General features: G+C 51.6%; 1 protein-coding gene across 1 annotated transcript in view; it reads left to right on the top strand.

The window, feature by feature from the left end:
* Positions 1 to 23,379, top strand: part of PNPLA1 (patatin like phospholipase domain containing 1) — a 51,949-nt gene that overhangs the window by 15,123 nt on the left and 13,447 nt on the right. The window contains exons 2-5 of the mRNA XM_066359541.1: positions 12,906 to 13,138; positions 14,663 to 14,728; positions 15,919 to 16,128; positions 17,678 to 17,738. Of these exons, the coding sequence (XP_066215638.1) occupies positions 12,906 to 13,138; positions 14,663 to 14,728; positions 15,919 to 16,128; positions 17,678 to 17,738 (570 nt within the window). The remainder of the gene's footprint in view (positions 1 to 12,905; positions 13,139 to 14,662; positions 14,729 to 15,918; positions 16,129 to 17,677; positions 17,739 to 23,379) is intronic.

The raw sequence follows: 23,379 nt of genomic DNA, 5'->3' as shown, positions 1-23,379 counted from the left end.
ACGAGGCCGCTGTCTGCCCCAGTGACGAGCTGACGTATAGAAAGGTGCTGGCACACGTGCTCAAAGGAGAAAATAAAGCAGCAGGAGGGTGATGGTGAATGATTCAAGGGGGTCTGTCAGGGCAGGCTGAGGAGGGAGGAAGGCAGGGAGGGCCGGGGGTGCTCTCCGAGAGAAGTGTTCCAGGCTGAGGCCAGCAGGTGCAAAGGCCCTGCGGCACACACCGGTGCTTGCCTTCTCGGAAAGGAAGGCAGCTGTCCTTCTGGACAGGAATTGGGCTTCTACAGGACCTAGCGAAGCATGTGAGAGAGCCAGGGAGCAGTGGGAGCCTCATCCCACAGACGCGGGCGCAGCAGGATCCAGCATGGCTCCTCCCCTGGAGACGGGAGACACCACAGGTGTTTTTGTCCGCCCCGCACACCTGGTCCGGCGCCGCCTCCGGGAGCTCCTGCCATCCCGGTGACCGTAGGCTTAGGGCAGCCGAGGTTATTGTCATTGGCAGGTGGCTCAGGTGTGTTCCGGGCAGTGTGCCCGTTAGGACTCCGGAGCCAGCGCTGGAGGGCAGACTGTCTGTGCGAGAACCTTGGCTCCGGCCACTCTTTCCCGCCGTCCACCGTGTGCCTGTCTCTGTCAGTCAGTGGAGGAGTAAGACAGCCAGGCTGGTGGCGAATGCAGCTCTCAGGGAGCTGGAGGATCGAGCTGAAGATCAACAACAGGTGTAGCCTCCCCGCAGAGCAGGGGTGCCCATCCTCTTAGGAAGGAAGGTGGCTGTCCTTCTAGACAGGAAATGGCACTGCCACTAACCACTGCGGGTCCTTGCCCAGCCAAGGACCCACCTCACCCTTGTTTTCCCCACCTGTCATTTGGGATAGGAACACATCCTTTGTCCATTGTGATGAGGGACAGAAGAAGTCATGGATGTTCCTGGCACAGTGCCTGGCAAATATTAGTCACAAAATAAGTCTTTGATGAATGAATGTTAAATGAATGGATGAATAAGGGAAAAGAAAATTATCTTGAAATAGAAAAGTTAACTAAAGAATGTCTTCCAGAACTTACTAAGCTTATTAAAACAATGATCACTGGTCCTGGCCGGTTGGCTCAGCGGTAGAGCATCAGCCTGGTGTGTGGAAGTCTTGGGTTTGATTTCCGGCCAGGACACACAGGAGAAGCACCCATCTGCTTCTCCACCCCTCCCCCTCTCCTTCCTCTCTGTCTCTCTCTTCCCCTCCCTCAGCCAAGGCTCCATTGGAGCAAAGTTGGCCCATGAGCTGAGGATGGCTCCATGGCCTCCGCCTCAGGTGCTAGAATGGCTCCAGTTGCAACAGAGCCATGTCCCAAATGGGCAGAGCATTGCCCCCTGGTGGGCATGCCAGGTGGATACCGGTTGGGCGCATGCGGGAATCTGTCTGACTGCCTCCCCACTTCTAACTTCAGAAAAATACAAAACAAAACAAAACAAAACAAACAAAACAATGATCACTGGATTCCAGCCTGGTCTGAATAATATTTTCAATACTCAATTGTGGGCTTTAATCTGCACAAAGATTTGGGTTTTCTATGGGAATTGTGTGGCCTGGGCAGAGGAAGAACCCATCTGAGCTGGTCTGTGGAGGCCTGGTCAGGCACCCCAGGGTTATCACCAACGGGGGGAGCAAGTTTCACAGTAATTAGGTTGTGCCAATTCAAGCTCAACGCCCCTGCTGAGGCTAGCTTGGGGCTTCGAGTTCTTGTGGGAGATTTTGTTTATTCACCCAGAGCCCTGGGCACCTTCCACTGGCCCGGGCCGCTGTGGGAGGGTCCCGGCTTGCGCAGTCCTCAGTTCAACTCCTTGCACACAGCCCCGGACCACAGCCCCTATTTCTGGGCTGGTAGCCACATCATCCGCCCTCTCTCTCACTGCGATGGCTCTCAGTTTCTTCTTCTCTTTCTTCTGATGAGTTCAACCATGTCTCACGGTTTTATTTTATTTATTTTATTTTATTTTCCTTGGCCATCAGAGCTTCCTTTTAAGTTTAGCTATATTGCTGGAACTGGAAGTCTTTCCAATGTTCTTTAGGACATAAATGTAAACCTCCGGTGTTTTTTTTCTCATCGCAGGTGTGTGTGTGTGTGTGTGTGTGTGTGTGTGTCTCAGACAAAGCCTGGTGTTCAGTCCTGGCTGCTGGGTGCACTTTCAGAATCCAGTGTCTTCATCAAAAATCATTCCCACTTACTTATCTGCCTGAGATGGCAGCGTTTCCTGTAAAAAGGTACCCTGCTCCGATTCCCATCTTAGAGCTGAGCTAATAATAGCTGATTCTCGAGCACTTCCAACGTGCCAGGCACTGTGCTCAATGAGATGCACGGATAATTTACTTCAACCCCCTCACACCTCCATCAAGCAGATACTGTGTTTATACCCAGTCATACCCGAGGAGGAAACAGGTATGGAGAACGATTAGATAACTTTCCCAGTTTTCCACCACAGAGCCAAGCCCAGGATCTCTCTTAGTGTCTACATTCTACATCCTCCCTAATCAGGGTTTCAGAAGTTGCTTTGCAAGCAACTCCATAGTTCTCTTGCCAAAGTCCCTGGGCCAAGCAATCATTTTAACATTGATTAAGAAAGGAAGATCAAATGATGTGAATGCAGAAAGGACTTTTTTTTATAGCATGCTATAGAAACGCCGTCGCCGCGTGGACGGGACCCCCGCGAGCACACTGGGATCAGTATCTCTCCATTCAAAGTCAGTTCCGTGCGTTTTACAAGTTTAGCCTCTCCAGTTAAGTGGATAAAGAGCCTTCCTTCCCAAACAATCCTTTGGACTCTTGAACAGAAGAAACTTGTATGGAAAATCCAGAAAAAACTCTGAAACAGTTAATTATTTGGAGAGCATTCATGCGAGTGGTGATATGGGCTCCATCCCTCCCCCCACATCAGCAGGTGTTCCCTGAGCCCCTGATGAGTGGCAGGTGCTGTGTGTCTCACAGCCTTGGTCGAGCTGTTTTTATTTTTCTTGTTATTCTGGAACAATGTTAGATTTAGAGGAACGTTGCTGAGAGATGTGCTTCAGCCCGGTTTCCCTGACACTGGCACCTTAGCATCTTACATAAGCACGGCGCCTTTGTCAGCACTGAGACATCAACATCGGTACCTTACTCATTAGCTGCAGATTTCACTGGGCTTTCTACTGATGTCTTTTTCGGTCCCGGAATCCAATCCAGGACCCTGCACTGCATTTGCCAGGTCCATTCATAAACCAGATCACTCGGAGAGTGTTAAAATAGCCTTGTTCTCTTTGCTTCACTTTGGGGTCCAGTTCAGCGGAGGCAGTTGAGCTGCATTTCCAATGCTCCAGGGGAAACAGGCAAACGCAGGATAAACTAAGCTCCCACGCAAGCTGGGAGCTGGCCCACTAATCCTGAAGGGAATCCTCCTCTGTCTTTGTGAGGCCACCACATCAGACCATCTCCTCTTGAGCCCCAGCTCAGGGTCTTGTGTCCATCTGTGTGGGAACCGGACTCAGGACCAAGCTTGACGGAGCAAACTGCTCTGTGGTCTGCCCATCACAACCCCGTGTCCAGCTGAGTCACTGGCGAGGCCCACCCTCCTGACCACTGGTTGGAGAGATTGCTATCAGCTAGGTAGAGAAGACACTTTTTAATCTTCAGTTTGTTCATTCATCATTTATTCATTTTTTACCATTCATTATTTGTTTTTACTTTTAATTTTTCTTAAGTGAGAAGTGGGGAGGCAGAGAGAAAGACTGTTGTATGCACCCTAACCAGGATCCACCTGGAAAGCCCCCTACCAGGTGACGTTCTGCCCATCTGGGGGTCATTGCTCCATTGCTCGGCAACCAAGCTATTTTAGCACCTGAGGCAGAGGCCATGGAGCCATCCTCAGCCAACTTGCTCCAACTGAGCCATGGCTGTGGAAGGAGAAGAGAGAGATAGAGAGAAGGTGAAGGGAAAGAGGTGGAAAAGCAGATGGTCGCTTCTCCTGTGTGATCTGACCAGGAATCAAACCCAGAACATCCATACACCAGGCCGACACTCTACCACTGTGCCAACCAGCCAGGGCCTTACCATTCATTTTTAACTTATTCAGCAAACACTTATTAAGTTCCTACAGTGTATCAGGTATTGAATTAAATGCTGGGGGTATCCGGGGGATCAAAACAGATATAGTCCCTGCTTATGGAACATCACATAGTTACTTCATTCAATCTTGAATACCTACTAAGTGTTTAACACTGAGCTAGGCGATAATAGGGGAGGAGGGTGTCTGTGATCAGGCCCTGCCCTCCGGGAAGGCAGCTGGCCAGGGCGCCCGAGGTGCTGGTGCCGACGGGAAGGGGGAGAGAGAACTGGCAGCGGTGGTGAGGAGGGAAGGCTTTCAGAAGGAGGAAGCCCAGATCTTAAGCTCAGCTTTAGGGTGAAGTCTGCATAGATGGTTAAAAACAAGTAGTGTGAGTAGAGGGTGGAGAAGCAGGAGTGTGCACTGTGTGTTTACTGCGAGGGAAGAGACAGGCCTGGCCTGAGAGGGGCTCTGGGTCGGGGTAGAGGAGCATGTGTTTGAACATGTGAGCTGGGCTCCATTGCGCTAAAGAGAGTCTTCCTGTCTCCCAGGGACATCTGAGCCCCAAATCCCAGAGCAGCCGGTCTTCTTGCCTCACAGTGGGGAACAAGGGCTCTCAGAGAGGAAAGGCACGTCCTCCCTGGTGGAGACTGTGAGCTGTGATGCAAAGAACACTGGATTTGGGACCCTTTGGTCTTTGAGGCCTGGCTCTGCTGTTTTCCAGCCATAGGACCTGGAGCAAGTTACTGGTGAAGTCTCAGCTTCCTCATCTGTAAAGAGGAGATAACCATAGCACCTACCTCACAAAGAGTGTCACAGGGATGAAATAGACCAGAGGCCTCAGAGCCTGGCACAGCGCCCACTACCAAGGAGGAGCCAAACGGTGGTAGCCAGTGAGAGCAGTAAACAGGGTTTCAGGAGAACTTCGAGGCTCATGGAACATAGATGGAGAGAGACACAGGTTACAGACCCAACCAACTGAAGCCTTGGACAGATGGGACAGTGAATAAGTCCAGTCAGCAGAAATGAGTTTGCAATTGTCATGGTTTTGAAAGAGGGAGGCAGTGGAGCGCTGGTTTGAGCAAATCCTAAATAGGAGGTGCTCTGTGAAGGCCTTTTTCTGTACAGCTGAGCCTCACCTGGAGGTCCCCTTATCTCACACACACACACCAGAATCAACTCAGGACTGGAGTGTGACTAGCAGCAGCTCTTGCGTTAGCCCTGAGTCCCCTCCGCAGGTACAGGGAGCGTATAGGGAGGAGGGACCACAGCTTGGAAGGGAGGCATTGGTCTCCACCTTGAAGAAGAATCCCAAAGGGAATTCTGGGGCCTTCAAAGCAAACAGAAAGAAAGCAGCAGGGGCCATGGTCTTGAGAACGCTGTGAGGTACCAGAGAACTTTCTAGACACATTTTCCCTCTGCCTGTGTCATCTCAAGGTGATCAGTAGATCTTCCAGGGGAAAGCTGAGGAGATCGTGCCTGGATTCCGGGGAGGGGGTGGGGAGAGGCACCCAGGGGCCGGGTGAGGGCCCAGGTCCTGGGAAAGGGCACCCAAGGAGCCTCGATGGGAATCCACGTGATGAACCAGTGGAAGGCACTGCCGTTTCCATGGCGACATGATAGAAGCTGATCTGAACTCTTCAAGCCAGTTCTTTAATAAATACTTAGGGTTAGAAAAAGGTATGTGTGGGAGATTGTTATTCTCCATAAAAAAAAAAAAAGTATTGGGTGTTTTGTTTGTTTGTTTAAGTGCTCACTGGGTCAGAGTTGTTTTGCTCTTGGCTAAGGCCTAGAATGCATTCAGAACAGAGGAGAAAAATGAGTTTTCTCATACATCTTAATTCTGGCTTACGCTGACACAGACTGTGAGATGTAGGGTGTATCTATCCATCCCCGATGCGTTTCCCCAGCCAGACAGCCAGCCTTTCAGCCGCAGTTACTGAGCCAACCTTGATCCTGCGTGGAATGTTCTGTCTGTAAAATGAAAGCCTCTGTCTAGTCTAGTATTTTTGGTTTGACTTAAGCTCCTCGAATCTAAGGAGTTTCAGGGCTGTACATTCAGGGGGCTTCCTTTCTGGGTGCGGAGGGGCAATCGGACAGCTCGGAGACCCCCTGCGTGGCTTCAAGCCAGAAACACGCTGTTTTTAGCTGTTCTATATGTTGGGTTCCTGCCTGAGATTTTTTTTTTTGAACAAAGGCTCCCTGACTGAGAAATCACCGCCCCGGAGGGTCTCTGTGGACCTTGCAGTGGCAACGCTGCAGCTTAAAGCCAAATTGTTTTCCATCAATGTCCCTGCCGTGTTGGGTACAGAAATAAAATGGCGAGTAAACCTGGGTCACAGCCCCTCAGGGGCGCACTGTCACTGTGAGGATAAACCGAGACTATAAGTGTGAAAACCTGCTTGAGTCAAAGACTGTTGTTAAGGTAATAATAATTATTATGACAGTGGAGTCGGGCAGTCAAGATACACCCGCAGGGAAAGGCAGCCTATAATTCAGGTTACAATTAGGGGCCAGGTGGGAACCCCGCAGACTTCTCTGAGAATCGCAGAGCTTTCCTGGGAATGCAGCTCTGCTCGCCGGGTGCCTCCCTCAGGGGCTGCTGCGTCCCTGCTTCCCCCGCGCCCACCGCGCTCGCTGCTGGGGGAGCAGGACCCTCCGCTGGAGGCGCCTTGCAGTGATTGGCTGAGCCGGAGGTTGTTGCTAGGCTACCAGTCCGCGGGAGACTGGGGCCGGCGCAGCCCCATCCTCCACGGCAGATCCATCCCACGCAGCCTACCTAATTCGGGCACCGTGCGAACGGGATCCCCAGCAATTTCAATTGTCAGCTGCCAAATGCCTGTCTTTCTAGGATTTTTCACTTAGCAAGAGGGCTTGTGGAGGATGGGAAAAGAAGTCTTTTTTTTTTTTTTTCCCCTGAGTCACTTTGAATAGCTGCTTCTCTGCCTGGACTTCAGTGTCCTTCCTTCGATTGCTGGGGTTCATTTATTTATCCATTATTCGTGTTTTTTTAAGTGCCTTTCATGTTCCGGGAGCTGTATCAGGAGCTAGAGACAGAGGGCTTACCGAGACAGAGACCATCCTTGCCCTCACAAAGGAGAAACGTTAGGCATTGAAGCAAATGAGAAACACGTATCTAATTATCCCTATGCTTTTCCCTTTAATGGTTTCTCTGCCCCTTTCCCTACTAGATCTGCAGGGCCCCCCACGTTGACAGGGGAGAAGTGCTGCAGCCCCCGCCATGCTTCTAACTACATCACACCATCCCTTCCCACGCCCTGAAATGGGGGTGCACACCCTCCTCCCCACAGTGCTCTTCCGCGGCTCTTTTGCATCCACACCTGAGCCTGAGCACACCTTGATAAAGGCGTGGGGCAGGGGTCATTGCCCCCTGATCAGATGAGAAAGCTGGAAGGCGGGGACATTGAGGTGGCTTTTTCACAGCCCCCTGGGGAGTCACTGGCATACCGATATTGAGTACTTACTATGTGTGGGCACTTAAACAACCATTTGCCTCAAAGCAACACAGTAAAGTCAGTATTATTATTTCCATTTTATGGTGGCAAACTGAGGCTCGAAGAAGTTATATGACTTGCCAGCAATGACCCAGCTCGTAGGTGGCAAAGCTGGGATTTGAACCAAATCTGTCTGGCTCCAAAGCCTGAACTCTTTCCAGGAAATGGATGTGGTCCTAGGAAAGAGTGGTAGACCTGACGGCTGAGACCTGGCACAGCTTCCAAATGACCTCGAAGCCTCAGAGTCCCAGGATCTTTTTTTTTTTTTTTTTTTTTTTTTTTTACTTTCAACACTACAGACTCATAAAACCTGGTGAGTGGGCCACACTGACCAATATAGTTAACTCTGTTATCCATCTGTCTGGGATGACCTTGCCTCCAAGCTTTTATTGGGTAATTAAGTCAAATAGCTCTTCCTGTGATCATCTCTATCATGTGCTCTTTCTTCCTTTATTTTCCTTTGTTTACATGCTGGACAAACATGGAGCACCCACCACGTGTGGTGGGAGGCTTGGTGGCAGAGGGGACTATGGCCCATCCCAGCCCTTGAGGAGCTCCCAGTTTATAGCAAAGGCTTCTGAAAGGCCTTCTATGGCCCACCCTCAGAGAATCTCCTTCTTGGCTTGGGAGACATACTCCCCACCGTTAGTACAAAGCTGTGAAGGGCCACGGTGAGTGTGGGCTGGGGGTGGGTGCAGGCAATCCTGAGTTTCCCATGGCACTGCCTTCAAATCCCACCTAGCTGTGGTTACTGTGGGACACTGTGCCTCGGAGCCCAGCAGCCTACAGCTTGAAAGGAGGCCTTTAAATGGGAGAAGGTGCTGGAAAGTGCAGGGATGCATAAAGAAGCAAGCTAAATTTATATCCCTCCTCACAGCACCCAGCAATTGCTATGCTTAACACTTGACTTTCTACCAACAGAGACTTGTTAACCAGAAGATTAGTTGCTTTCCCCCTCAGCTAGGAAAAGCGAGAGAAAAGGGGAGAGAGAGGGAAAGAGGGGGACTCTGAAGACAGAGACACACAGACAGACAGGAAGAGAAGCAAGGAGAAGCAGAGATAAAGACATCCTTGAGAACACATCCCCCCCCCCCCCCCCGTGGGCGCAGGAAAGAATATTAAACTGCATGGGAGAAATCAGACGGTCTCCTGTCCCCTCCCTTCCTGGCTATATGATTCTGGCTAGACTATTGCTGACTTCCAAATAGCACTGTTTTTAGATGTAAGTACATTGGAGATGTCTGTACTATTTCTATTATGTTGGCCACTGCTCTGTCCCTGTCACCCAGCACCACCCCCTGAATAGCTAAGTTGACTGTAAATGGAGCATATCCAAAAGCCATGATTAAAATAAGCATTATAGGACTAAATATGCACATGCTTTTGACTTAGCGTTTCCACCTCTATTCTCGTCCTCAGGAAAATAAGGAAGGACACAGGCAACGAATTCAGCATGAGTTTAGTAATTGCAGCATTGTTTATAAAAGCAAGGAAGCAGCGGCCCTGGCCGGTTGGCTCAGTGGTAGAGCGTCGGCCTGGCGTGCAGAAGTCCCAGGTTCGATTCCCGGCCAGGGCACACAGGAGACGCGCCCATCTGCTTCTCCACCCCTCCCCCTCTCCTTCCTCTCTGTCTCTCTCTTCCCCTCCCACAGCGAGGCTCCATTGGAGCAAGGATGGCCCGGGCGCTGGGGATGGCTCCTTGGCCTCTGCCCCAGGCACTAGAGTGGCTCTGGTCGCAACAGAGCGACGCCCCGGAGGGGCAGAGCATCACCCCCTGGTGGGCAGAGTGTCGCCCCCTGGTGGGCGTGCCGGGTGGATCCCGGTCGGGTGCATGCGGGAGTCTGTCTGACTGTCTATCCCCATTTCCAGCTTCGGAAAAATACAAAAAAAAAAAAAAAAAAGCAAGGAAGCAAACTAAATAGCCAACCCCTTTTGGGGACTCCCCCTCTCAATAAATAACCTTATAATCTTACAGTAGCTTTCCATGCTGCTTGTAAATTAGGTTATAAGTAGGGTACTTATTGAGGGGGAAAGATATGATTTATGGCATAAAAAAAAAAAAACAAGTTACATGCCTAACAAGTGGTGCTACAGTGGATAGAGTGTTGACCTGGGATACTGAGGTCCCAGGTTCAAAACCCTGAGTTCACCAACTTGAACACGGACTCATCCAGCTTGAGTGCAAGCTCATCAGTTTGAGTGTGACATCATCGACATGACCCCATGGTCACTGGGTTGAAGCCCATGGTCGCTGGGTTGAAGCCCATGGTCACTGGCTTGAACAAGGGGTCAGTGGTACGGCTGGAGCACGCCACCCAAGGCACGTATGAGAAGCAATCAATGAACAACTAAAAGTGACGCAAGTACGAGTTGATACTTCTCATCTCTCTCCCTTTCTGTGTGTGTGTGTGTGTGTGTGTGTGTGTGTCTCAAAAAAAATATAAAACAATGTAAATAGAGTGACTCCATTAAAATATTCTCGTAAGTAAGAATAAATATAAAATATATAGTCTAGGAAGACAAACCGAAAGTTAATCTCTAGGTGGAGGGATGCCAAGTCAAATTAATTCTTTTGCTTATCTGCATTTAAAACATTTCCCCCCCAACAGGGAATACGTATTTCTTATGCAATAGGAATAAATTTCTTTTCATTGGTGCCAGCAAGCACCTCCTGCTGGGAGTCTGGGAGTGAATGGACAGACTAAACAGGTGCTCCTGGCTCCTGGGCATTGTGGAAAAGGCCACTAACCTTATTGTGAGTACTTCAACTTGCTCATTAAGAATTTCAGAATCAGCGTGTCCCCACCCTGGTTCAATTCCACATCCCAAATGGTCCTGTGGGCGAGAACTCAATGACCCAGCACCTTGGTATCCAAGTGCTCAACTGTGTCATAACCTGCTGGTGGGTTGGCCGCCACCCTCCCTCGAGGGAAAATGCTCTTTGTACAAGTTGGCACACCATAAAACCTCACTAAAACTGCAGGGCCTTCCCCCCTCCCAGAAGCACCCTCCTCTCTAAGGAGGAGACGGCTACGACCCTCTGTTGCTCAGGTCAGTCCCTAGTACACACATGCAGCTGTGATTCTAAATATTGGTGGGACAAGGTCGTCACCATGGCAACCCAGGCTCGCTCAGCCTCTGGGATCAGTCCAATGCCCAGGGAAAGAAGGTGGGGATGGGAGTCGGAACCAACACGGCCTGGCTGTCTCACCTCAGGAAGGACACTTAGTGTTTCTCTGACTCAGTTTCTATATCTGCAAATGAGGCGGAAGCTCCTTATCCTGTCCACCTCCAGGGTTAATGTGGAGTCACCTGTGAACTATTGTATAAAACACAGGAGGAGTAGAGCATCACTAGCTTTGGTTTGTCCCCAAATTGCTGCACTACGTGACTTTGGGCAAACCACTAAACCTCTCTGTGCCTCAGCAATGTTCACTGCGACAACTTCCCAGATACATTGTCAGGCTCCTGTGAGAATCCCAGAATCTCAAAATAAAATTAGAAGGAATCTTAGCCCTAACTGCCCACCCAGGATCCCCTTTGAAAAATTCTCTAACTGAAGTACTCGTCCTGTCTCTGCTTGATTACCTCTAGGGGCAGACAGCTCATGCCTACACAACTTCCCAAAAAGCCACTGCTACAAGATACTGATTGTTAGACAGTTCTTCTTTATAGGATGGTTTACAATTAAACATTTGTTCAAAAAAATTTTAGCAGTCCTTTTTAGAACTATTTCCACTCCTGGTTTTCCCACAGAGCTCCCACAAGGTGGAAATTACCAGCAATCACCAAGTAGCAGATTCAGGCCCCCCTGGCCGGTTGGCTCAGCGGTAGAGCGTTGGCCTGGTGTGCGGGGGACCCGGGTTCAATTCCCGGCCACGGCACATAGGAGAAGTGCCCATTTACTTCCCCACCCCGCCCCCCTCCTTCCTCTCTGTCTCTCTCTTCCCCTCCCGCAGCCAAGGCTCCATTGGAGCAAAGATGGCCCAGGCGCTGGGAATGGCTCCTTGGCCTCTGCCCCAGGCGTTAGAGTGGCTGTGGTTGCGACAGAGCGACTCCCTGGAGGGGCAGAGCATCGCCCCCCTGGTGGGCAGAGCGTCGCCCCCTGGTGGGCGTGCCGGGTGGATCCCGGTCAGGCGCATGCGGGAGTCTGTCTGACTGTCTGACTGTCTCTCCCCGTTTCCAGCTTCAGAAAAATACAAAAAAATACAAAAAAAAAAAAAAAAAAAAAAAAAAAAAAGAAAAAGAAGCAGATTCAGGCCCGGGTCAGGAAGCTTACAACTTAAGTTTGGTGGATGGCATATGGGTTCCAGGGATCTCACAGTCCAGATTAAAATCCCACTCTGTCCACTTACTAATAGCTGACCTTGGGCAAGTTATATTACATCTCCGAGCCTCAGTTTCCTGATCAAATGAGTGAGGAAAAAATGATCGACTTCATAGTATTGCCATGAGAATCTAGCATGACAGTACTTCTTAGTAAGCCCACAACTCGAACTTCCCTGGTGGGATTCTGGGGGTTGGGGCGGCAGCTTCCACCTTCCTCTGCCTCCGAGCCCCACCCGGTGCACGTGCCCTGGCTGTGCCCCTCTGGAAGGAGGGAGAAGGTTCACCTCCCCTCCTGGGCCTGCAGCTGGGCTGGGCACAGCTGTCTCCATGGCTCCGGGGGCTGGGCCTGTTTAAGGGGCCAGGAAGGGAAGATAATGTGGTGGTCTCAGGACAGAGTTCACGCCTCCCTGTAACCCATCGGCCTCGAGATCAGCACCCCTCCCTGCGCAGAGATTTAGGTGGCGCTAAGCCAGTGTCCTGGGGTGTCACTTGGTGAAGACTTGAAACTGTGTCAGTGTTTTTGATGGGAATCTCATATTGAGAGGCAAAAATCCTCTAAGACTCCAGAAAAATGTAGTCTGGTGGTGGGCTGCCAGGCATGGTAGTGGGAAGTTGGGGAAAGCTATACTGCTCACAAAAACTAGGGGTTATTTCAAAATGAATGTGAAACAGTAAAATATCCCCTGATTTTTGTGAACAGTGTATTTTGGGGTCGGAAAGTGGTCCTTTGCCTCAATGTGAATGGAGTCGGGATGCCTAGGGCCAGTTCTGCCATCCACTAGCTGTGGGATCTCTGGAGCCTGTGACTTCATTCTTTGGCGCCCTGCTTTCCTCCCGTGCAGAACGACCCGTGGGTTCCTGAGTCCTTCCCTGCTTCAGAATTCTAGGGTTTCCCATTGGTCGCATGCAAGGTGAGAGGGAAAATCGCCTTGGGCCCCTCTTGGGGACGGCCGATGACTTCCAGGCCAATGACCTCCCGCTCCTCTCTGCTTCCTCCACAGATGAGTATCTCCGAGTCCTCAATGTGGGTGTGGCCGAGGTGAAGAAATCCTTCCTGGGGCCCTTGGCTCCATCCTGCAAGATGGTGCAGATGATGCGGCAGTTTCTGTACCAGGCCCTGCCCGAGGACTCCTACAAGGCTGCCAACGGGAAGCTCCATGTGAGCCTCACCCGGTTCACGGATGGAGAGAGTGTTGTAGTTTCAGAGTACACGTCCAAAGAAGAACTCATTGAGGCAAGGGGGCGGGGCCCGGCCGTGGGGCGGGGCTTGGCATGGGCGGGGCCTAGGCGTGGGGCGGGGAAGAAGAGCTTGGAGGGCTGGCTGGTCCTGCTTCTCCTGACTGGCCCCTGGAATGGTCTACCTGTCTCCCTCCCTTCTGTTTTCTGCTTCCCTGGTCCTTCCCTCCGTTCACCCTCCTGGCATCTCTCTGTGTCAGGCACACTGTTGAGGAGATGGACAGAGAGAAGTCCAAGATAAATCCGACCTGGTCTCCATCCTCAAGACTTCAGCACCCGGAGTCCCCAGGGGCCCAGCACCTCCTTTTCCCTCTGCCCTGCCCTGGTGCTAACCCTGCAGCTTCTGTGGGGGCCGGAGTGCTTCCAGCAGAGGTCCCGTGTCTCCCGTAGGGCCTCCTGGGCTGGGTTACAGTGTATCCCCTTGGAATTACGACCAGTTTGTGGATGCAGCCCTCCCCTCTGCCCCCTTCTCCCAATGCTCCTTGACAAAAGGATTGAATAATCACTAAAGGGGTTATCACTTAGAAAAGTCCACTCCAGCAGTGAGCTGTTTTAACCTCATTTATATAAATGTTAGCTCTGAATTGTTATTGCTGGACAGTGCTATGCATATACCCAATTTTCTTTCACGATGAAGGGGTTAAGCTGCATGACCCTCTGTCCCATATTTCTATTCCCCTTCCCTTCCCTGAGTGAGTACAGGGCTCCTGCTGCCCCCACTCACATGCCAACCCTGGCCCGGCCACCGTCCTGAGGGTGGAGGATGAGTGGGCAATGGGCACGGGTACTTCCTGCGCCCGCCTCCTGTCTGCCTGGGTTTGTGAGCACCAGCTCTTTCAGACTTTCCTCTGCAGGGCACTTGTGCCACCTTCCACTTCTACCCACGCCAGCCAGAGCAAGCCAACACAAAGCAGGTCTTTGTGCCTTTGCACCTGCCGTGCCCTCTGCCTGGGCTGCCCTTCGCCCCCTCCCACTCCCCTCCGCCTGCTTGAGGAGACTCCACACTCCTGCCACGGAGCTTTCCTTCCTCACCTGCCTGCCCCATGTCCCCCGTGGTTGGGTGCACCTCCTTTGGGGTCACCTGTCCATCCATGTTCACATCCATCATAGCACCTGTCACCCCTGTACTGTCACCTAATTGCCTGCTCCCCCTCTTTCAGTCTTCCCAAGAGTGGGCATCCCACCCTCCTTCGATACCAGGGGTCTGAAGCCAGAAACACATTGATGCTTGTTGAATCCCATCGGATTTATGGAAATTTGGTGCTAGAAGGGACCCTGGGGGATCACTGAGGTCACCCTTCCCCTTTAAAGCTGGAACATCAGGCCCAGACTGTCCAAGTTGGTTACCAAGGAAGGACCCAACTAGTTAGGGCCAGGACAGGGACGGAGCCTGGGAGGCAGTCAGGGCCTCCCCCTTGGGTTTGAGGAAGGCCAGGCAGGCAGTGCCCCCCAGGCCTGCAGGTGAGCCCTTCCCAGCAGCCTCCGGGGCCTCAGGCATCTCAGCCCTCTTGTCCCCCCACAGGCCCTGTACTGCAGCTGCTTTGTCCCTGTGTACTGTGGCCTCATCCCCCCGACTTACCGTGGCGTGGTGAGTGCTTCGGCGCGGGAGGGGATTGAGCCAGGATCCGGGGTTGCCTCGGGGCCTCTGGGACCCGCATCTGGGAGAGCAGAGGGGTGGTCTCAGAGTTCAGTGGGAAGACTAAGAGTTGGAAAGGTTCTATGTTTTCCTACTCAGAATCCCCAGCGTGAATGGATTTCTGGGGCTTTAAGATGAACTTGCCCAGCTCGGCTGTGCTTTGCTCTGGACACGCCAATTGATTACTGAGCCCAGCAACTCAAGATTCCCCCAGATTTGACAGAGAGTGTGGGATATAGATCCTGCAACATTGGGACCTGGCACCTCGAATGATAGGGACCTTCAAGGTCATCCAGGCTAGTGCTTCCTAAACTTTAGTGTGCCCGTGAGTCACTCAGGAGTCCTGTCAAATAATGCCAAATCTGATCCAGGTAAAAGTACACCTCTAGCAGGCATCCCCTGAGGCCGGTGCGGCTGGTCCGCAGACCACGCTCTGAGGAGGAGGGTCTGACCCATGCCCTCCTCATTTCATAGCTAGAAGAAATGAAAGCCAGAAATTAGGTCCGGCTAGTACACGGAGCCCAGTCTGCATGTCCGCCGTGTGCCTCTCAGTTAGCCAGGGAGCTGGAGCCTCAGTATTTGTGGTCCTTTGTTTATAACTGAGGAAACAGATCCCCCAGAAGGGAAGGGACTTGAGGGTGGATACATGACAGCCAGTCTGTGGGGCAGGGCGGAGGGTCCTTGGACAGCGTCAAGGGTGCCTGAGACCTCAACAGAGAAAAGCAGTTTGGCCCCATGGCAGCAGCCTGCAGTGGGGCTATTTCTCAGCCTGCTCAGACCCATCATTCACGTACCTTCTCCGAAGGCCGTGGGAGGGGCAGCTGAGTGGCCCCGGGCAGGTAGCTGAGACAGGAGACCATTCACTCCTGCTTCATCCGGCATATGATGGCCCCTCCCCACAGAGGCCGGGAGCCCCATCTCAGCAGCAGTGAGATGGCCGAGGGGAGCCCGTGCGGGCGCAGAGCACTGGGCTGGAGTCCAGAGCCACTGCGGACTCACTGAGTGACCGTGGGCACGCCGCTCCCCCATGGCCGCCTCAGTCTCAAGGGCTTGTCCCGAGGGACCCATCTCCTTGATGTAGTCCCTGCATGGGGAGAGGACCTCTGGCCTCCGGTGATCCTTTCCTGCTCTGCCCCCCACAGCGGTACATCGATGGGGGCTTCACGGGCATGCAGCCCTGCTCCTTCTGGACCGACTCCATCACCATCTCCACCTTCAGCGGGCAGCAGGACATCTGCCCCCGGGACTGCCCCGCCATCTTCCACGACTTCCGCATGTTCAACTGCTCCTTCCAATTCTCCCTGGAGAACATCGCCAGGATGACCCACGCCCTGTTCCCCCCAGACCTGATGGTGAGAGCCAGAGGACCGGGCGGGGTAGGGGACGGGGACCTTGGTGGGGCTGGGGTGCAAGGGGGGCAGCCAGCAGGGTCCACTCAGCTCCTTCTGTGTCTCCTTCCCTCAAATGATCTTTTTTAAAAAGAATTTTATTGATTGATTTTAGAGAGAGAATGAAGGGGCGGGGGGAGCATCAACTCGTACTAGTTGCTTCTTGTATGTGCCTTGACCCAGCCAGCCGGGGGCTATGAACCGGCGACCTCAGCGTTCCAGGTCGACACTTTCAGGCAACACCTCTTAAACTTCCCCTTAGACCTGTGTCCTGGCCTTTACACGAATGGTCTCTGTGACCTTGAACAAGTCCCCTCAGGTCCCAGCCTCCACTTTCTCCCCTGTGAGATGAGGTGAGGTCAGATGCTGACGGGGGTTAACTGGACTCTTCTGCTCTGCTGTGCAGTGTCAGTCCAGCGGACTATGGCCCGCGGCCAAGTCCAGCCCACGGCTCGTTTCTGTACAGCCTGCGAGCTGAGAATGGGCTTTCCATTTCCTTTTTTTTTTTTTTTTTTTTTGTATTTTTCTGAAGCTAGAAACGGGGAGGCAGTCAGACAGACTCCCGCATGCGCCCGACCGGGATCCACCCGGCACGCCCACCAGGGGGCGACACTCTGCCCACCAGGGGGCGATGCTCTGTCCCTCCGGGGCGTCGCTCTGTTGCGACCAGAGCCACTCTAGCCCCTGGGGCAGAGGCCAAGGAGCCATCCCCAGCACCCGGACCATCTTTGCTCCAATGGAGCCTCGGCTGCAGGAGGGGAAGAGAGAGACAGAGAGGAAGGAGAGGGGGAGGGGTGGAGAAGCAGATGGGCGCTTCTCCTGTGTGCCCTGGCCGGGAATCGAACCCAGGACTTCTGCACGCCAGGCCGATGCTCTACCACTGAGCCAACCGGCCAGGGCCTGGGCTTTCCATTTCTAAAGGGCTGTTAAAAAAAAAAAAGAAGTAAGAGAAAAAGAAAGAAGAAACAACAGAGACTATTTGTGGCCCGCAAAGCCCCAAATATTTACTGGCTTTCTGGGCAGTATCTCATGTGATTTGTCAGCATCCTCTGCGATAGATAGTCTTATTTTATCTCCACTTTCCAGATGCAGAAGCTGAGGCCGTGAGAGCTTACATCCACACGGCCTCACAGGCAATAAGAGGCAGCACTGGGGTTTGAACCCAGTCCCAAATTTTTGCTCTTCCTACGGCCCAAATGCACCTGTCTGCTTCTGCTATAAACATCTCACCGGCTGTCACCCAGGGGCAGCTGGAGGTTGGCTGTGAACAGCTTAACACAGTAACACAGCATCACCGTGGACACGTGATCAGGAGCCACCCCCCCACTCATTAGCGGGGAGTGTGGGGTGGGACACTGGACGGGTACCTCCCGGAAAAGTCCATCAAAGAGAGCCTGAGCGCGGGGGAACTCAGCGGCCGGGGGACTCAGCGGCCCGCTCTGAGTGAGGGGACCACCGCAGTCGGTCGCCGTAGCCTCAGCCTGAGTTCCCTCCTGCTGTGCCCGCCTTGCAGGTCCTGCACAATTACTACTACCGAGGGTACGATGACGCCGTTTCGTACTTGAGGCGGCTGAGTGAGTACCATGTGGGGCCCCGAGGAAGGGAGGCCTGAGGAAGGAGGGTGGGCAAAGACAGGAACGGAAGGGCTGAGCAGGGAACGTTCCTCCCCAGTTGGTGACCTGGAGATGCCCTTCACCCAGGAGAGCCGGAAGTGGGTGCCCTGTCCCGGCACCCACCGCGCTGGCGCAGCCAGAAGTGAGGGTCTCTGTGCCAAGGGCGCTTTTAGGTCAACAGACAGGACAGAGTCTGGGCCTTTTACAAATATATTTCTGGATTTCAAAACTCTACTTAGGAAATAGTTCATATCTTATATGTTCATGTCATTTCATCCTCTTCCATTTTATCTTCTTTCCAATAAAACTGTACTGTTAGTGAGGAACTACATGTGATCAGCTTATATTTGCATAAGACTTTACATGACATATTGATCAACAAGTGAGAGAGAAGGGCCCATGCCCTGTGTTGCTTTGGAAATCGTGGTCCCCACCCCTGTGTATCCTCTGTGTATCATAACGACATACATTCCACACTTTAACGCCGGGGTCGGGAAACTTTTTGGCTGAGAGAGCCATGAACGCCACATATTTTAAAATGTAATTCTGTGAGAGCCATACAACGACCTGTGTACGTTATGCATTATCCAATAAAAATTTGGTGTTGTCCCGGAGGACAGCTGTGATTGGCTCCAGCCACCCGCAACCATGAACATGAGCGGTAGGAAATGAATGGATTGTAATACATGAGAATGTTTTATATTTTTAATGTTATTATTTTTCTTATTAAAGATTTGTCTGCGAGCCAGATGCAGCCATCAGAAGAGCCACATCTGACTTGCGAGCCATAGGTTCCTGACCCCTGCTCTAACGAGATGAGGGTCATGGCAGACATCTCTGTTAAAAGGAAAGACAAAAAGCTTCCCAGATTTAGAGTTAATTTCCAGGAAAGAGGATTCCTGGTCTAAGAGCATGTACCTGTGTTCCATCATTAGCTTTTTCCGTATTGTCATATGGTCTCTATAATTATTCTTTGGGCAGCCATATAGCATTACACCACCCTGTACAGAAAACTTTGCCTGACCATTCCTTTGAGTTTCCAAATGTTCACTATTATAAGCAATGCTGTGGTGTGCTTCTTGTGTATATAGTTTTAAAAATTATTTTGGGAATGAGATAAAAGGGTTGAATGAGGTTCTTTTTTTTTACAGAGGCAGAGATAGACAGGGACAGACAGACAGGAACGGAGAGATGAGAAGCATCAATCATTAGTTTTTCGTTGCGCAATGCGACTTCTTGGTTGTTCATTGATTGCTTTCTCATATGTGCCTTGACTGTGGGCCTTCAGCAGACCAAGTAACCCCTTGCTGGAGCCAGCAACCTTGGGTCCGAGCTGGTGAGCTTTTTGCTCAAGCCAGATGAGCCCGCGCTCAAGCTGGCGACCTTGGGGTCTCGAACCTGGGTCCTTCCGCATCCCAGTTCGACGCTCTATCCACTGCGCCACCACCTGGTCAGGCAAATGAGGTTCTTTTTCCCTAAGATGTATTCACTTTTCTCCGCCTTCAAAATTGCTTGCTGCTTTCCCAAGCTCCCCCTGACCCTACTCTTCCGTTTCTCCTGGGTCCTTTCTCCTGGTGGGGGTGAGGGGTGGGGAGCAGGAGTGCAGGAAGGAGAGAGCTGGGGCTCCCAGGCTGGTGGCCTGCGCCGAGACTCCTGTCCTTCCAGCTGTGTGGGCTCAGGAGGATCAGTCCCACTCTCTGAGTCTTGGTTTTCTAATCTGTAAAAATTAGGGTTTCAGGCATCCCCAAACTACGGCCCGCAGGCCGCATGTGGCCACCTGAAACCATTTATACAGCTCCCGCCGCACTTCCGGAAAGGGGCACCTCTTTCATTGGTGGTCAGTGGGAGGAGCACTGTATGTGGCGGCCCCCCAACAGTCTGCCCCTGTGTAAAAAGTTTGGGGACCCCTGGTTAGATTCTGGATCCTGACACCCACCACCTGTGTGACCTTGTGCAGGTACCATGGTTAATCTCCTGGGCCCTCAGGTTTCTGATCTGTATGAAGGGGCTGCTGCTGACCATGGATCTGTTTAAGGGGCTGAGAGGTTATTGTGAAGATTAAGGAGCCACACACAGCCCTTAGCACAGTGCTCAAATAATTGGTCATTCTTACTGAGGACATCCGAGTTCTATGTCCTTGCCACAGTCCATCCAGGCCCTCTGACCTCGGAGAAGGCCCCTCCTCTCACCTCTCTGCAAGATAGACTCCTCCTAACCCTGACCCTGCTCTGACAACTCTGTCACATTTACAAAGTGACAGCCCCAACTATCCAAAAGGTGAATGACTTGAGGGGTACCAGTGAGGGTAGAGATGGGGTCTCAGGAATAGAGGGGGGCTAGGGCCTAGGGTCCTTTCTGCCACCAACAGGAAGCCCCTACACGCTTTCTTCAGTGCCAGTGCAGCTGGGGACTCGGAATGTGGGGGTCCCCTGATTGAGGGCTCAGATCCTGCAGCAAACACCAGGAGACCCCTCTACCCCCCAGGGTACAGCCAGCCTACTCCAGACCGATCTCTCCCTAGGATGTTTCCTTTCTCTTCCCTCAGGAGAAGCCCTGGGGAGAGTCACCCAGTGGGTGGAAGCATCTCTAGTCTCCCCCATTTCTCGATAGCGCCTCCTTCCACCCTCCCACCTCTGGGAGGAACCCGGTGCCTTCCCCTCCCCCGCCCTCACACCCTTAGCTGGTGTGGACATTTTCACAGGTATGAATGGTGGTCCTGAGCCTATGGATGCAACTCGAATGGCAGCCACTTTCTAACGGGGGCAGTATATGGAGGGTGCGAGATCTCCCAATGGCCCTGGCACCACTCACAAGGGAGATGATGTCTCAGGCTGGCCACCTCCTCCAGCCACCGGCGCGTGCCTGGCTTTCTCAGTGCAGGTTTGAGCGCCACCACCTGAATCCTGGTGGGTTTGGCTGGGCTGGATTCATCTCCCGTCTCCAGACAGAGCAGGGGGTGCTGACGCAGCCTGAATAAGTGCGGTCTTAATCCCCACCTGCCATCTGGGAACAGAAAAGGGGAGTCCACTCCAGCCTCTGCCTCCTGCTTCCTGGAGGGGTGGGAGGGGAGGGGTCAGCTCCACAGGAAGCCACACCCACAGGCGTCACCCTCAACTCCTCAACTCACACTCTGGCCCATCTTCCTCCTTCCTCCTCAGGGCTCCCACCTCCTTCTTCCTGCCGCTGGGCAGGTCTCCCTCTCCACTCTGGGCTCCCTGGCAGCAGCCTCCTGCCACAGGGAAGGGCCTGCCTCCTGGTGTGCTTGGAAACCCACATTCCCCGCCCAGACGGGTGCGTGTGGGCGCTGAGCGAGGTTGGAGCTCAGAGGACGCCATGTCTAAACATAGCCCTGTGGCATCGAGGCACATCCAGCCAAGCCTGCCTTTCCCTCTTCCCTTCTTCTCTTCCTTCCTGCCTTCCTGCCATTCTTCCTTCTCCCGCTCCCTTCGTGCCGACCTTTCACAATTGGATGGTTACATACACACACACACACACACACACCACCACCACCACCACCACCACCACCACCCCCCCTGTGAAATGGCACCACAATCAGGATACAGAGAACAATCTATCCTGCCCAAAGCGTCTTCGTGTCCCTCTCACCTTCCCTCACCCAGCCCCAACCCCCAAGCAATCCCTGGTCTACTTTCTGCCCTGACAGATGAATTGCGTTTCCTAGGGGGGTTTTTTTTTGATAACTGGAATCTTATAGTGTGAAGTCTTTTTTTTTTTTCTTTTTTGTCTGCATTCTTCCACTTGGCGCAATGATTCTAAGATTCATCCATGTTATCGCATGGTGTAAATAGTTCGTCTGTTCTGACATTCCATTCCACGGTATGAATATACCACAGTTCATTTAGCCATTCGCTTGTGTAGGAACATTCGAGTCGTAACCACCTGGGGCTATTATGAATAAAACTCTTGTGCACACTCCCTATGTGTCTTGTATGGACATCACTCTTTGGGTTCTCGTGGGTAAATAGCTTAGGAGTGGGATGACTAGATCATGCAGTAGATGTATTATATATATAAATTAAAATGATATATAATTATGTATAATTATATTATATAATTATATATAATTTGTGTATATAAAATTGTGATAAAGACACATAACATAAAATTTACCATCTTAACCATTTTAAGTGCTCAGTTCAGTACCAAGCCTGTTCCCCTCGTTGAGCAGCCAGCCTCCAGAACTTTCCACCTGGCAAAACTGGAACTCCACACCCATTGGCCAGCGGCTCCCCAAGTTCCCCTCCCCCTAGGCCGTGGCAACCAGCACCCTACTTCCTATTTCTCTGAGTTTGACTACTTGAGATAGGATGCAGTGTCTGTCATTTTTGTGACTGGTGAGTTCGCTTACAATATTCTCAAGGTTCGTCCGTGCTGTGGCGTGTGACAGGCTGTTCTTCATTCTTCAGGCTGGATAACATTCCAGCGTGAGTATTGACCACGTTGTCTTTTCCCATTTGCTCACCAGCGGACTGTGGGTGGCTCCCACCTCTTGGCGATTATACATAACGCTGCAGTGGGCGTTGGGTGTGCCAGGCGCTCTGTGAGATTCGGTTTTCAATTCTTCTGGATGTCCGTGGACTGAGGGCTAGCCCCAGAGTGTACGTTGGACTTTTCAAGAAACCACCTAATTGTTTTTCCAACGTGGTTGCTATCGTTTTACGTCCTCACTGGCGGTGGGTGAGAGTTTCTGTTTCCCCAGTTTTCACCAACTGGTGGGTCTTCTTAAGTTTAGCCATTTTACTAGGTGCCTAGTGATCTCTCACTGTGGTTTGAATTTGCCGCTCTGTAATAACCAATGGCGTTGGAGAGCCTTTTCATTTGCTTATTAGTGGTCCAAGTAGCTTCTTTGGTGAAGCGTCTGTCCAAGTCTTTGGCCCATTTCCCCCTAGACATTTAATAAGTTTTTCTTTGTTTTAGAGTAGATCTAGATTTATAGCAAAAATATGAAAATAGTACAGGGAGTATCGATACATTTCACATCCAGGTTTTCTTATTCTCACATCTCACGTTTGTTAGACATTATAGTATACCTATACCTATATCTATATCTATACCTATGCCTATGCCTATGCCTATGCCTATATCTATACCTATACCTATACCTGTACCTATACCTATACCTATACCTATACCTATACCTGTACCTATGCCTATGCCTATGCCTATACCTATGCCTATGCCTATGCCTATACCTATATCTATACCTATGCCTATGCCTATACCTATACCTATACCTATGCCTATGCCTATACCTATATCTATACCTATGCTTATGCCTATACCTATACCTATACCTATACCTATATCTATACCTATATATATACCTATACCTATATCTATATCTGTACCTATATCTATACCTATGCCTATACCTATACCTATACCTATACCTATATCTATGCCTATACCTATGCCTATGCCTATACCTATACCTGTGCCTATGCCTATGCCTATGCCTATGCCTATACCTATATCTATACCTATGCCTATACCTATACCTATGCCTATACCTATACCTATATCTATACCTATGCCTATACCTATACCTATGCCTATACCTATACCTATGCTAATACCTATG

This window comes from Saccopteryx leptura, chromosome 1, assembly GCF_036850995.1.
Source record: "Saccopteryx leptura isolate mSacLep1 chromosome 1, mSacLep1_pri_phased_curated, whole genome shotgun sequence".
NCBI classification, from domain to species: domain Eukaryota; kingdom Metazoa; phylum Chordata; class Mammalia; order Chiroptera; family Emballonuridae; genus Saccopteryx; species Saccopteryx leptura.
Note: the sequence above shows the minus strand (reverse complement) of the source record. Positions and strands in the feature narration are given on the sequence as shown.